Here is a 14,952-nt window from a genome sequence, read left to right as displayed (position 1 = left end):
GCACTTCAAGACCTTCAGAGGCTCCCAGCCTGGAGAGCTTAGGGACCCACCCCCACCTCACCAGGGAATACAAACACGTTTTTATTTCTCCACCTGACACGGCAGTTACTGGTATGCTAACATGGAAACAGCGTCTTTCTAGATATTCTGCTTTGAAACCCCGGAACCTCCTCTTGCTCCCGCCCCTGGCACCTGGTGTGGCTGCCTCTGGCCCCAGCCCCCCACCCCCTCCAAGAAGCCCCTGCCTGGCGGGGGCCGCGGGCGGCGTGAAGGAGCGCCGAGGCCCGTGCCAGGTTCCTGGGTCTTGGAATTCTCTTGGAGACAGCCACACCCCACGCTGAAGCAGGCAGCGACAGCTTCAGGAAGTCACGTGACGGATTAGCCCACTGGGAACGCAGAGGCGGGGTGGGGAGAGAACGGGAGCGGAGCCGAGGAAAGGTGCGCGAGAAGAGAGGCTCTCGGGTGATTGTAACCTGGATGGGGGGAGAGAGGACGCCCCCCGGGCTAGAATAAGGCAAGCCTGCAGCCAGAGACCAAGCTTCCCGCTCAGGTCTGGGGCCAGTGGACCGGCGGTCTTGGCTTGTCACAGCCTCTCTCTGGGCTACAGGTTCTTTTTTCCATCACAATAGATCTTGATATTTGCCCCAGCTCCAATCATTGGTTAAGAGTGTGGACTCCGGGTTCTTAAACCTGGCTTCACCTGTTACCAGCTGTGTGACCTTGGATAAATTACTTCATGTCTCTGAGCCGAGTATCGTTGTCTAATAAATGGGAGTGACGGTTGGCCCTGCCTCGTGGATTAGTGTGAAGGGCCTGGTCTACAGTAGGCGCTCACTAAAGAGGAGCGGGACGACTCTTCTCTTCATCATCAGCACTCTGTGTTTCCAAGACCAGCCCGTCCATCTCTCTCCAGGTGGGCAGAGTCTTTCCACAAACTGTGTCAACCTGAGGCCAGGGTTTGGGAGCTCAGGGTCCCACCCAGCCCAGGGGTCTGTTTCTGGCCATGCCTCCGTCCCCAGACACACCCCAGAAGAGCCCCGTGGTGAGCTGAGATGGAGGAGCCAGCGCCTCAAGTCGGAGCCTGGGGGCTGGGCCCCGTTTCCGGCATGGTCTCTGCCGTAACTGCACGTGGTCAGCCTCCTGATAGGCATGGAGAACCGACCTGCTTCCCTTTTTTGGAAGATTTATTTTATTTATTTCTCTCTCCTTTCCCGACACCCCCCCCCCCCATTGTCTGTTCTCTCTCCATTCGCTTTATGTTCTTCTGTGTCCATTTGATTTCTTGTCAGCGGCCCATGGAATCTATGTCTCTTTTTGTTGTGTCATCTTGTTGTGTCAGCTCTCTGTGTGCGGCCCCACTCCTGGGCAGGCTGCACTTTTTTTCACACTGGGCAGCTCTCCTTACGGGGCACATTCCTTGAGCTGGGGCTCCCCTACGTGGGGACACTCCTGCGTGACACGGCACTCCTTATGCTCGGCAGCACTGCACATGGGCCAGCTCCACATGGGTCAGGAGGCCCTGGGTTTGAACCCTGGACCTCCCATGTGGTAGGCGGATGCTCTATCAGTTGAGCCAAATCCGCTTCCCATGCTTCCCTTTTTTATTTTATTTAAATACATATATTTTGTAAAAATCATTACTTGCTATACAGAAGGTTAAACTAAGAAAGTAAAATGAAAACAGAATGGACAGCCAAGTCCAGCTGAATTCTTGGTCCTCTCCAGGCTGCTCGCTCTGTTTCAAAGGGTGATTTACAAGCTTCAAAAAGTTGTTAAAAACCTACAAACCCCAAACTGAGCTTTCCTTCTGGACTCAGTGGAGGGATGGGAAAAGAAGTGAAAGGAAATTCCCTTCTCATTCTGGGGTCAATGCTGGGTAATGCCCAGCCCAGGAGTCGCCTCGACCCATCCTGTGATTCCGGAGACGCTGACCGGGGAGCCGGCCTTCCGGGGCGCGGGGCACCTGCATGTCCCCAGGCAGGACCGCAGGACGAGGCTCCAGGGCGAGAGGAGGCCGTGCAGCCGGGCTCCCAGGGCCACCCGCGCGCACCCAGCCAGCCCCGTTCCCCCTCAGCCTGGAACACGTGGCTCCCCACACAGCAGCCCCCTCCCCAACTCAGGAAAACTGAGCGGTGGCCCAGTCTGGGCCTCGAGTCACCGTCCAGAGCCTCCTCTGCTTGCCCTGAAATCGGAGCCCACCCCGTCCTCGGGGCCGGCCTGGAGACGGGCATTAATAGAAGTCTCCCTCAGGGCCCTGACATGTCGGAGCAGCTGCCAGGCCCGTCCAGCCCTCCCGCAGCCCCAAGGCCAGCCCCCTCTGGCTCCGCCAGGCGCACTAAACTTAGCTGCGCCGCCCCTGCCCAGCTGCCACCTGCGCCGGAGAGACGCAGCCGCCCCGGTCGTGCCCAGAGCACCCCACCCCTCCACGACCACCATGTCCCAGACCAAAGCGCTGAAGGCGCGCGTGACCCTCTTCTTCATCCTGGCGGGCGTCGTGCTGGCCATGGCGGCCGTGGTGACCGACCACTGGGCCGTGCTGAGCCCCCGGGTGGAGCACCACAACGCCACCTGCGAGGTGGCCCACTTCGGCCTCTGGCGGATTTGCACCAAGCGCATCGCCGCGTGGCACAGCGAGGACCAGAGCTGCGGACCCCTCGCCCTGCCCGGGGGTAACGTACCCGCCCCGTCCCCTCGGCCCCCCTCCTGCCCTTCCCCATCCCCCTGGGAAAAAGAGCGGACACCCAAGCCTTCCTGCCCCGGAAAGAGGATCTGAATTCCATGTGCTCGTGCTGACGGCCAGACCGGGGTTGGGAAATACGGGCATTTGTCTCCAGCTATTTCCATCTTGCTGGGGTGTGGGGCTTTTCACCCAGAGACGAGGCCGGGACAGATAGGACAGGTGGCTTCACCAGGAAACGGCGGGCCTCCTGGTCGCCCCCTCTCCCTGCTAAGACAGACGGGGGGACGCTGTAACTGTGGGCTGAAGGGGCCCATGGGCCTGGGGGGGTCAGCCCCGGCCTCCGGGCAGGGGCAGACATGAGACCGGCTACAGTATTTCTCCGGGCCCCATGAAAAATGAAAATGCTGGGCTCCGAGTTCCAGAATGATCAGGAATTTCAAGATGGCGGCAGCAGCCCTAAACCGAGGGCGGGTCCTCCCCAGCGCCCGCCCAGCAGCCCCGCTGAGCTGTAGGCCCCCGAACTGTCCCTGGCTGTAGATGAGCCACTGCCTTTTCCTAGATCAGGGTTCTTAACCAGGGGTCCACGGACCCCCAAGGGGTCTGTGGAAAGGTTTCAGGGGGTCCGTGAGCTTGAACTGAAAAAAAATCAACGTATTATCTTTACTTTCTCTGACCCGTAACTGAAATCTAGCATTTCCTTCTCTTATGAGCGTATGCAGTAAATAAGTGACAGTAGTATTCATTTCACCTGACTGGCAAAGGGGTCTGTGGAACAAAAAAGGTTAAGAGCCCCTGTTCTAGATCCTTCCGCAGGGCCTCCCTCAGCTCAGACCCCTTCAGGGTTAGGAAGCATTTCCTTGGGCTGTACGTGCTGTGTGTTCCTCCACTTCCTGCCAAGCGAGCGAACTGCAGGCTGAAGGTGAGTTCTCTGCCAAGAATGGCTGGTATTAGAGTGACTGGTCTGTATTCTGCAAATGTGGAAGCTTCTGTGTTCGCGGTAAAGGGCCCACCTCTGCCAGGAAAGAGCCCTGCACCCAGAATCGGAGACCCGGTGTGGCTATGCAGTGCTCACAGCCCCTGAAGGAATGTGGGCCGGGTGGGAGGGAGCCCCTCTTGGTCTCCCCCTCCTTCTCTGTGAAATGTGGCTCTTGGGTTCAGCAACCTAAGGTCCCGTCCTGTCCCCACATACCTCCCTCCAGGGTGACAGGGTGGGGGCAGCCCACCTGGATTTCAGATTTATTTCCTGTGTTATCAGACTGGGTGTTCCTTGAAGCCTGTCCTTCAAGGAAGTCAGTGCTGAGTCGCCAAAGCTCTTGCGATGCGTGGGCACACGGGCTCAGACCCCTTCCTCCGGCTGCTGTCCTTTCTCTCCCTTCCCCTCTTGCTTGCTTCAGGAAACCCCAGCCTTGCTCCCTCCCCGGGATGCCTGGAAGACTCATAAATACTCAGCTGTCTTGGAAAAACAGAGTCTTGGGGCTGAAGGCTTGACAGGCATGGGCATGTGCTTGAGGGTGTCACAAAACCCCAAAGCCCTGCCCCTCGCTGCAGCTGAGCACACCCCGTAAACAGATGTGTCATCCAGACAACTCCCTGGGCAGGGCAGGGCAGGGCAGGGCAGGGCAGGGCAGGGCAGGGCAGGGCAGGGCAGCTTCTCCAGGGACCTCCGTGGAGACGCTCCGCCCCACGTCTACCAACTTTGGAGGACCCACTTTTAGAGACTGGTGATTCAGGGAGCAGCTGACTGGGGGTGAGCACAGTCCACACAGGACAGGCTGGCGGGAGGGGAGTGGCAGGCAGAGCTCAGCCTTGCTCCTGAGCAGGTCCACATCCCAGTCCAGTTGCAGCTCAAACCTCCCATACTGGTGACACCAAGCATCACCTCCCCCCAAGAAGTGTCTAAAGTGTGTTTCTGTCCACTTCCCTCTCCTTTCTCGGTAAGTAGACATCCTTCTCCTTTCCCATCCATCCTTTCCATGCCCCTGGGGCCATTCTTTTCTGGAGGGAGGAAGAGAGTTCAGTCCTGTCCTCTTATTTACTATTAAAAGCAGCAACAACAAAAATAACAGCAGGAAACTCCGACATAGCACTATGTATGGAGCATTGTTGTAAGTGCTACGTACTTTGGATGACCTCAGACAAAAATGGTTGAGTTAGGAACTCCAAAAATCCTTTCTTCCATAAAGGAGAACACTGGAAAAAATTTCCAGAATCAGCTTTTTCAGAACTCTGGAAATTAGCCCAAGTCTTGCAGCAATCTGGGGAGCATTTATTCAAGGAAAATGGCTGAATCTTGATAAAAACAGCAATCTTTGTGGCACTCTAACTTGCCCTACTCCCATTCACCCCTCCCCAGCTCCACCGGAGCCCTGAGAACCAAAGAAATCACGGTGGAAACCAGCAGCGCGGCAGTCACTGAGGGAGCAGGAGGCAGCCAGAGTGCCTGGAAAACTCCCTTCCCAGGGAATTGTCATTCTTTGACCTGGGGGATGGTTCTCTGGGACATCACACTTGCAAATTGTCTTTATTTGACCTGATTTTGGGTTCGCCCAGTGTGAACAGTCTTTTCCCCAAGGACATTTGTCAAAAACAATCAGAGGCAATTGTTTAACAATCCAGCTGCCTGAGGCAGAAGATAACAGGACAAACAGTAGACTAACCAGAAAAGCTTAAAAGGGAAAGCTAGAGAAGGAGATGTCCATAGGGAGCTTTGAAAAACTCCAGTATCTCTCTGGGAATCTAGAAGGCCATGCGCCTTTGTAGGACAGTGAGCTCACTCAGGAAGACCTGAGGAGGCCCTAAACCCTTACCTCTAGCTGACTTTGAGGCTCTGCACAAGCAGGAAGTAGAGTGTAAGGCAGAGTTGTGTACTGCCTGGCTGAGTGTTGAAGGTGTGTCCCCAACACACACAGAGCGCCTCAGAAAAGACTGGGGAATATATTGGTTCCAAGCATTTAAGGAAGTCTCTTATCTTAATCTCTGTTAGCTGACCACTTAGTTAACCAAGCAGAGATCTTAGTGGTCTCATACAATAAAGAATACAGACTCAGTTCTGAAAAGTTATTAAGCAGCAACAACAAATCGCAACAATAACAAGAGAAGAGAAGAGAGGAGAATCTGATTTCCAGAGTTGCTATAATATTCAAGATGTATAACTCATGAGTTATACAAAGAAATAAGAAAATATGACCTGTACACAAGGAAAAATGCAATCACTAGAAACTGTGCCTGAGGAAGCCCAGACATTGACTAATTAGACAAAGGCATTAAATAAGCTATTTTAAATGTGTTCAAAGAATTAAAGGAAACTGTCTAAAGACCTAAAGTATAAGAACAGTATTTTACAAAAGAAAGATTATTAATAAGACAAAATTATTTTTTTAAAAAAGACCAAAAAGAAATTCTGGACTGTAAAAGTACTATAACTGAAGTGGAAAATTCCACTAGAAGGAGCTCGATAGTGAATATGATCCGGCAGAAGAAAAAATCAGCAAACGTGAAAGATAGGTCAATTGAGACTATCTGGTGTGAGGAGCGGAAAGAAAAAGATGAGTGAAGGAAAATGAACAGAGCCTCAGAAACCTGTGGGACACCCACCAGGTGTGCTAACATAAGCATAATGGGAGTCCCAGGAGGAGAGAAGAGAAGGAAGGGGGCAGAAAGGATATTTAGAAAACTAATAGCTGAAAATATCCCAAAGTGAAGAAAGACATTAATCTACACATCCCAAGTAGCTCAGTGAATGCCAAGTAGAATAAATTCAAAGATATCCACACCTAAACACAACATAATCAAACTGCTGAAACAGCAAAAGAGAGGCATAGAAAGAGGTCCTCAACAACATTAGTCGCCGATTTCTCACCAGAGACCACGGAAGCCAGAGGCAACTGGTTCATATACATATACGAATGGCTCATTTAATCTGCACGAAACCCTCCAAGATGTCTGTACTATTACCATCATCCTATTTTATAGATATTGAAATGGAAAGAGAGAGCTGTTGAGTAACTTGACCAGGGTCACATAGGAGAGTCAGGATTTGCACCCAGGCATCTGCCCCTAAAATTCACATTCTCAGTTGCTGTTGACAACAACCCAGTGAGGAGGTTCTGTTCTCATTCTACAGAGGGGAAACTGAGGCTCAGAATAGTCTTCCCAATATGAAACAAGTAGAGATTCAACACCCAAGTCTAAAATCCAGAGCCTCTTTACTCTCCAGTTCCCTCCCACACCTTCTACTATACCCACAATCAAGCTCTTAAAAGCTGTTAACCTGAGGGGGCACATAAGTCTGGTTTTTGGCATGGCATGGTTTGGGTGAAGCTGGACCAAGAGCTGATGTGATAGAGGAGATATCTCAAGGTCCCAATCAGCCATAATATGATGAAGACTCTGAGGCCAAAAGTTGTGTAATCTGTTTTTTCCACTGCCCCAAAGAGTCAAAGAAGTATTATCACTTACAAGATCAGCATCTGATGTCCATTCCAGTGCCTCTGGAATGAGAGTAGGGGCTTCCCCAGTTGTCAAGAGTATCTGTCTGAAAGTCCAAGTGAATCCCAGAAGGGTCGTCCTCTGCCCTTGAGCTGGGTGAATTGTTGCACCTTTTGAGCCCTGCCTCCTTTGGGCCAAGGGAGCATGTAGTTCGCCCAGTGGCCCGTTTTCCTAATGGCCCCATCTTCTCTCCAGTGCTTGGTGTAGGGACTGGAGCTGTGTGAGAGAGCACCATGCCAGTAACCCCAAAATTTCAAGGGCTCCCTTCCACGCAAGCCCATGCTGGAGCCCCAGGCCATAACTAGACTTCCCTGGGTACAATGGCAGAGCTTGAAGCTCTGGGGGCGTTTGGGGATGTCCTCTTCTCATTTTATAGTCTTCAGTCAGAGAAGTGGGGGAGACACAGTAGAAACCAGTGTCAGGAACATCAAGAGCTTCTTTCACAAAAAGGATGAGGACAACACCGACACCAATGCAAGGCAGAAGTGAGCGAAAGTTTCCTCCCACCTAAAGCACCGGAAACCTTGGTTTTGTGCAAATCAACAGATTCTTTTCTTAATACACTAAAATCTCCCTCAGCTGGCGCTTGGGATGTTAACATATTCTTAGTGATAACCTGGAGGTATTCCCTAACACTACAAGCCATTCGAACCATTAAGGAACGATCCTTATTAACTCACAGCCTCGAGTTCAAATGTGTTCTAGTGCTTTGAAGCTGGCGCAGTAGATATGGTTCTGTGTAGACAGTAACTCCGTTAGCCAGAGTATTTTGTTCATCAGAATATTACCCATCCCCTAGTCAGACCCAACAGCTGAGTTCATCGTACGTGGAAGGAATAACTCATTTAAAAATTCCAGACTCTGAGTCCCCTGGGTGTTTGTGTAGACATTTCTGAAATACAGACAAATAGAAAGAAGAACATTAAAAATGCCAGGAGCCATTTGCAGAGATAAATGAGGCCTGATATTGGAGGAACCTCGGAGTTCCTATCACCCCAGATCACCGTGGTTTTGGTAGTTCTGCCGGCTTGGACCCAATCACCTGCTTCTGCCGAGTGGTGGGGCGAGAGCCACTGAGGCAAAGCTGCCAGCCTGAGCTGAGGGCAAGAGCGACAGAGTCCAGGGGCAGGGAGGCCTGGAGGGACAAGGCCGCAGAGCAAGGAGGCTCCTTCGCACACGGTCTGCACAGGACTGGCACTGTCCCTCCACCCAGTCCCCCACCCGGTATTCAGTGGCCCCCCAGGGTTCCTCTGAGAGGTCCTTTCTTTTCAAGTTTCCTTGGTTGCTCTCAGATACCCTTGTTTGCCCAGATACTGGACAAAGGAGCAGGGGCAGGGACAGAAAGGGCTCCCCGCAGGGTCCGCCCAGCTGAGCAGGACCCTGCCCTCTTCTTGGGTGACACTGGCAGGTGCTTTGCTTGATCATCCTGAACGAGTACCTTGCTGGTGCTGGATGTGTCCTACCTGGGGCCAGGGCCATCAGGGAGCACAAAGGGGCTCGTGGCCTCCAGCGGGCAGCCACGTGGCCGTGGAGCAGATGTCTCACCCAGGCTCTGGGTAGAAGACCCTGGACTTCATGTACCAAGTCCACGCGAGGAGACATGGCCAGACATTGGTCCTCAAGCCCTGAGCTCAGCCGAGGATTCCAGATGTCCCCAGTGGGAATCCCTCCCGCTGGGTGACCCTCTTCCCCACCGTGTGAGGACACGTCATGGAGGAGGACAGAGAGAGGGGGGCATTGGCTCTGGACCGCTGAAGGGAAACACACCCCCGCGGCCCCACGGGCTGGCTTCCGCAGACATTTAGCCTACCCGTGCGTTCGAGCTAGGACAATTCTTACCCAAGCGCGCGGCATCAGCAGGGGCTTTTCCAGAACGGAGCCCGGTGTTTATCTGGTGGGGGCGGGCTGGGGGCTGGGGGCGGTTCAGAGCCCAAACACCACCGCGCAGGGGCAGCCGCAGCACCCACAGCCCCGAAGACCGCGCCTGGCCCAGCTCCCCGCGGGCCTCTGTCTCGCGGCCTCGGCTCTGAAAGCCCTTAGCTCAGCGCGGGAGTCATCTGGGGGCAGCTGGCCGTGAAAGACACTTGAATTCAGTCCATTCTTTTCAGAGGGTTTTCAATGACAAGCGAAATTGGCCCTTGAAGAATGAAATAAAAATGTTCCTTTGTCCAGAGGGAGACTCGTGGAGACTTATGACATAGCACGAGCCATTTGCAAGCAGTGGTTCAAGAGAATCTTACCTAATAATCTAGCAACTATGAGAGGTTTGCATGGTGCTTTAAAATAACTCCAGATGCTGCCGGCGAAGAGCGCCTCAGTTGTGACATCACCGCTGGCAGTCAGGCACCCCAGGTAACTCGGTTCAAAAGGGAAGTGATTTAAATATAGAAGCTCGCAGAGAGGGCTGTCTGCCTCACAGAAAATGTACTGCCAGTCTCCAGGGGTCATTTCCTTCTTCAACGGCAGGAGAGGCGGCCGCCCTGGCATTGGTGGAAGCGGGGAGGGTAGGTGGTGAGATGACTTGGGTTCCATGCAAGAAAGATCTGGGCAGCTTCTCCAGGGCGATTCCAGGGGACAGATGCTGCTCAGGTGGTTGAACACCTGCTTCCCATACGGGAGGTCCCGGGTTCGATCCCCAGTGCCTCCTGAAAACAAAAACATAACAAGCAAACAAACGGAAAAATCAAATCAGGGAAGCTGGTGTGGCTCAGAGGTTGAACGCTGGCTTCCCAGGGACTCGATCCCCAGACCTAGAACCAAATAAATAAATAAATAAATAAATAAATAAATAAATAAATAAATAAATAAATGAGGGGTAGTTCTAGAAGAAACAAGGCACCAAAATCAGGGAGGCTGGTGTGGCTCGGAGGCTGAGCGCTGGCTTACCAGGGGTTCGATCCCCAGACCTGGAACCAAATAAATAAATAAAATAAATAATAAATAAATAAATAGATGAAGGGCAGTTCTAGAAGAAACAAGGCACCAGCCTCCTTGTGATCGTTGAACGTAGCCTGAAAGAGGCGAAATGATTTAACAGACCCAATGCCGTCTGAACTAGGGGTAGAGGCGTTTTTCCATTGACGGTCACTGATCCACAGAAAAGAGAAGTCGATGAAGGGTCTCACACAGATAAAGAGCACCTAATTTAGTTTTTTAGGGAGAAAAATCAAATAATCTAAAAATAATTGGCTCATCTACTTCTTAAATCAGGAATAAAGAATAGGAAACTAGTAAGCAATAAGTCTATACTGTGATTTTATAGCATGTCTTGTTACTAGAGAGAGACTAAAAGAGAAAAATGGAAGAGAAATTGTGCCAGAAATGATACTTCAAATCAGCATGAAACTGTTTTGAGCCTGCCCCCTGCCCTCATCCCCTGCCCCACATCAAATCCAGATTTTGGATCCTGCTTTCCGCAGATTTTCACGCAGCCCACGGCGGGTGTCGAGGGTCCAATGAACTCACACGATGCCACGTTCAGCTCTGGGATGCAGGGGCTCTACCCTGCTCCCAAGTCCGGTCTAGAGGCGCCACCCAGGAAAGCCCTTTGCAGGGCATTATTTAGGGGCCTGGAGCCGGGCTGCCCCAGCAGGTTCAGCATAAGAATTACCTGAGAAGTTTTCGAAAGCACTGACCCCCAGGTCACACCCAGGGAATCAGGGGGTGGCCTGAATTCTGATAAGAAAAGCAGCTCTCGATGTGGCATTCATCCGGGGCTTTTAGGCCTTGACTCTGACCTTTGGGGCCTGATCACCCTGAGCTGGGGGGCCACTGCAGGGTGGGTAGCGGCCCACTGGCCTGTACCTACTAGCTGTCAGTAATACCTGCCCCCAGCTGGGACAACCAGGAAGCTCTCCAGGCCTTGCAGAGCAGGCCCCAGTGGAGTGTCCGTCCTTTTCTTGCCCAGGCAGCCTGTGCCTGCGGACAGATGACTGCAGCCCCGAGCCTCAGTTGGCCCATCTGTCTCGTGGGCTCAGTGTCCGCTGTCTGCCCCGGGGCCCTGTGCAGCCTCAGTTTCCTGAACATCTCCCAGGAAGCTTCAGCCTCCTGTGTCACCCTCTGTCCTCCGAGGCATCCCCATCGTCCTCCTGAAAGTTTGCTCCCAGGGTTAGACGAAACGGTTCCTTCCGGCTCGCCTTCTGAGCCTGGGAGGAAGGGAGCCGGCCCCAAGTTCCCTTCCCTGCCCCACGGGGATTGCACCCGCCTCCCGGGGCCGAGCTTCTCTCCTGGCCATGGGCCGCTTTCCCTCCACTCACTGGCTGTCTCCCTCCTTTGCAGAGAAAAACTGTTCCTACTTCAGGCATTTTAACCCCGGTGAGAGCTCGGAGATCTTTGAAGTCTCCACGCAGAAAGGTGAGCCCGTGATGGAAAAGGGTGCAGGGTGGTGAGACAATTCCGTCACACGCTACTGAGCCCAAAAATCGTGGGGTGCAAAAGTGCCTGCGTCCCCGGCCCTGGTGGCTGCCGGCCCAGGCCCAAGGTGCTGGAGCCTCTTCACCCCTCTGCCCCAGGACAGGAGACAGGGCAGCCCCTCTCCAGGCCCCCGCCGCTCACATCCATCAGGGCTCAGGAGAGTTCGTCAGGTGCCCCAAGCGGGGTACGTACGTCTTCCAGCAGAGCCCCGGGAAGCTGCTGTGACAGGCGGAGAAAACGGAACAAGAGCTCGACCTCCCAGGACGCGGGTCGGGCTGTGGGGAGCAGCCAGCTTCCCTCCCCGCCTGTAAATCACTCCCTGAGCGTTGGGAGAGCAGGGCCACGGCGGGGGGATGAGGCTCCAGGGCGCACGGTGACAGGGCCGGGAGGCATCGGTGGAGCTCAGCCACCAGCCCCCCTGTCAGAGCACAGACGCCGGCCCCGTGGGCACGCGGCTGCCCATGAGGCGTGCACACGCGTGAGCGGACACGGACAAATCCTCCACACGTGCACACACACCGGTACCGAGCCTGGCTCCAGCTTCCTTCCAGAAGCTGCTTGTCAACCCCAGAACGGACCGGCACGGGGGCCCGAGCCTCCTCCTGCCCCACCCCGCGGACGAGGGTTCTGCTCCAGGAGGCTCCAGCGCCCGCCTCCCGCCCCAGCCCTGCCCCTCGTGGGGTTACCTGCAGCTTAGCGCACCCGAAGGCCTCGAGAACTGGAACGAGAAGTGTTATAACCCTCGCTCCACCCCTTCCAGCCCGTGGGCGTGTGAGGGTCCTCGGTTTCCTCCCGTGTGACCTGGGGCTCACTCACCTGGCAGGAGGCACAGGTGGGCACGACCGAGGCTCCTGGGGAGGAGGCCAGGCCCCGAGTGGCCGGCGACCCCTGCCTGCCCTGTGTCTCCTAGAGTACAGCATCTCGGCAGCTGCCATCTCCATCTTCAGCCTGGGCTTCATAATCATGGGCTCCATCTGCGTCCTTCTGTCCTTCCGGAAGACGCGGGACTACCTGCTGAGGCCAGCGTCCATGTTCTACGCCTTTGCAGGTAGGACGGGGCGCCTGCCCACGGGCCTGGATGTGGGGGCCGTGTCCCGGGGTGGGGGAGTGATTCTGACACCCCCTTCTCATGGCTCCCTCGGGATTCGGCCTGGAGCAATTCCCAGCCTCCCTTCGGGAGCAAACCTGGCCCAGGCCCCCCAGCCCACCGAGACTCGGCCGGCAGGTGCCAAGCGCTCCTTGCTGTGATCCCCGGACATCCCGGCAGGAGCTCAGGCTCCAGAGCCCGGGGTGCAGCCACAGCCCGCGGGCCACCCAGGCCCGCCACCCACGGCCACCCAGCACGCGAGCTGAGAATGGATTTTGACATTTTTAAAAAGCAAAAGAAGAACATTTCATGACACATGAAGAATTCCCACGTCCGTGTGCATGAACAAAGTTCTACTAGAACACAGCCGTGCCCTCGGGCTACCGGCCGCCTTGAAGAGCTGCGACAGAAGCCCCCAAAACCTTGTTTTTTACTCTCTGGTCCTTACAGAAAAAGCCTGATCCGCGTCCTGGAGGGACTGCCCGCTCCTCAGCCAGCCTGTTCACCCCACGATGCCCCAGCTCTAGAGGGAGGGGAAAGACGCTGTGCCTTCTCTCAGCTCCTCCTGCCCATCCCTCACAAAGTCCCGGAGTAAACCTCCCTGGGGCAGGGGCACAAAAAGGGAAGGAAGGGGGCGAGCCTGGGGCCCGGTGACGGGCAGAGGCACCTCTTCTGCAGGGTCACAGCCAGAACCTCAGTCCTGAGGCAGTTCGCCAGCGCCCGCCCCCAAGGCAGGGTCACCGCCTTCTGCTCCCCGCAGGCGGGCTCCTGGTCCCTGAGTGTCGCCGCTCTGTCCGCAGGCCTGTGCATCTTCGTCTCGGTGGAGGTCATGCGGCAGTCGGTGAAGCGCATGATTGACAGTGAGGACACCGTCTGGATCGACTACTATTACTCCTGGTCCTTTGCCTGCGCCTGCGCCGCCTTCGTCCTCCTCTTCCTCGGCGGCCTCGCCCTCCTGCTCTTCTCCCTGCCCCGCATGCCCCAGAACCCCTGGGAGTCCTGCATGGATGCTGAGCCGGAGCACTAGCCCCCTGGGCCCCGGCAGTCCCGGGGGCAGCAGCTTCGCACCTGCCCTGTTCCCACCGGGGCCACCTCCCCACTGCCCGCCCCGCCCAGCCCACCCCAGCCTCAGCTGCTCCCCTCCCCGGAACTCTTCTCTGGGCTGTGGACAAGGGCAAGGGGCTTTGAGTCCAGAGCTGCCCACAGTCGGGCGGGGCAGGGCCCTGGGGGAGCCGGAACCTGGAGAGACTTGACCTTGCCCGCGCTCCGAGTGGTTCCAGCCTTCTTTCCTGGACGGGCTCCAGCTGCCCTCTAGGAACCACCAGGGGTGCCTGAGCACCTCCACCCATCTGGCTGGTCCCTGGGTAAACAGCCAGCCCCTGCGCCTTCTTTGTGACGAGATGTGCTCTTCCCGGAATCCCTTCCTTGGCTTCCAGGAGCTCTGAGAAGCCTTTTTAACTGGGCAGAGGTTGGCTGTGGTTTAAAAATAAAAGCTCTTAGAAAATGTGCTTCTTCCTCACACCTCACCTAGAAATTGCCAGGATTCCTGGTCGGAGCCCAGGGGCCCCACCACCCCGAAGGAGAAAGGAGAGCCTGTCCCAGGGTACGCTGAGGACTTGTAGGGGTAGGTACGGGGTGTTGGGGAGAAGAGGGTCCTGTTAGCCAATGTGGCTTAGACATTCTGAATTCCAACTTAAATCTCTGGACCCTGGGATTTTCCTGGGAAAAAGCTCAAAACCCTCTCACAAGGAGGCGAGGGGGTTAACAGATAAGGAGGAGCTACTTCCGGAGCGCTGGCCACCTGCTAGGCATCCAGGGGCTAGTGCAGCACGAGGGCAGCACAGCCGCGGCGTCGGAAATGTGAGGCTGGAGGTTTGCTGCTGGGAACACCGGGAAGCGGAATCCAGCAATCGGGCGCTTAGGAACGCGGAGTGCTATAACCACTCTCGGACGGTCCCCAACCCCACGGGTGCTCGCCCTGTCCTCCCGAAACGGGAAGTCAGACACGGCTGGCAGACGGGCTCCACGGGCTCCCTGCCGTGAACACCAGACGTCCTCTCTCGAGCTCCTTCTTCCAGGGCAGGTTTGGCAAACTGCGGTCCATGGGCCGAACCAGACCCGCCGCCTGTTTTGCGTGGCCATGAGCTACGCGTGGCTTTTAAGTTTTCAAATGGTTGGGGAAAGTCAGAAGAGAAATCGTATTTCTTGACATGTAAAATGTATATGAAATTCACCTTTCTGTGTCCATGAATAAAGTTTTATTGGAACATAGCCCCACCCATTC

The 14,952-nt window shown here is 55.2% G+C and overlaps 1 protein-coding gene across 1 annotated transcript; it reads left to right on the top strand.

Annotated features, from left to right (window-relative positions):
* Nucleotides 1-2,348: 2,348 nt before the first annotated feature.
* CACNG1 (calcium voltage-gated channel auxiliary subunit gamma 1) lies at nt 2,349-14,941 on the top strand. Its single transcript, XM_004450046.3, has 4 exons — nt 2,349-2,669; nt 11,447-11,521; nt 12,492-12,629; nt 13,469-14,941. The coding sequence occupies exons 1-4, from the start codon at nt 2,435-2,437 to the stop codon at nt 13,693-13,695; spliced, it is 675 nt and encodes a 224-aa protein (XP_004450103.3). The 5' UTR covers nt 2,349-2,434; the 3' UTR covers nt 13,696-14,941.
* Nucleotides 14,942-14,952: the final 11 nt, after the last annotated feature.

Source organism: Dasypus novemcinctus, chromosome 21 (genome assembly GCF_030445035.2).
Source record: "Dasypus novemcinctus isolate mDasNov1 chromosome 21, mDasNov1.1.hap2, whole genome shotgun sequence".
NCBI lineage: Eukaryota > Metazoa > Chordata > Mammalia > Cingulata > Dasypodidae > Dasypus > Dasypus novemcinctus.
This window is presented reverse-complemented; position numbering and strand designations above follow the sequence as displayed.

Coding starts and splice junctions, on each gene's coding strand:
- CACNG1 (XM_004450046.3), top strand. CDS start 2,435: ATGTCCCAGACCAAAGCGCTGAAGGCGCGCGTGACCCTCTTCTTCATC. Junction 2,670..11,446: donor ACCCCTCGCCCTGCCCGGGG/GTAACGTACCCG, acceptor CCTCCTTTGCAG/AGAAAAACTGTTCCTACTTC. Junction 11,522..12,491: donor TGAAGTCTCCACGCAGAAAG/GTGAGCCCGTGA, acceptor TGTGTCTCCTAG/AGTACAGCATCTCGGCAGCT.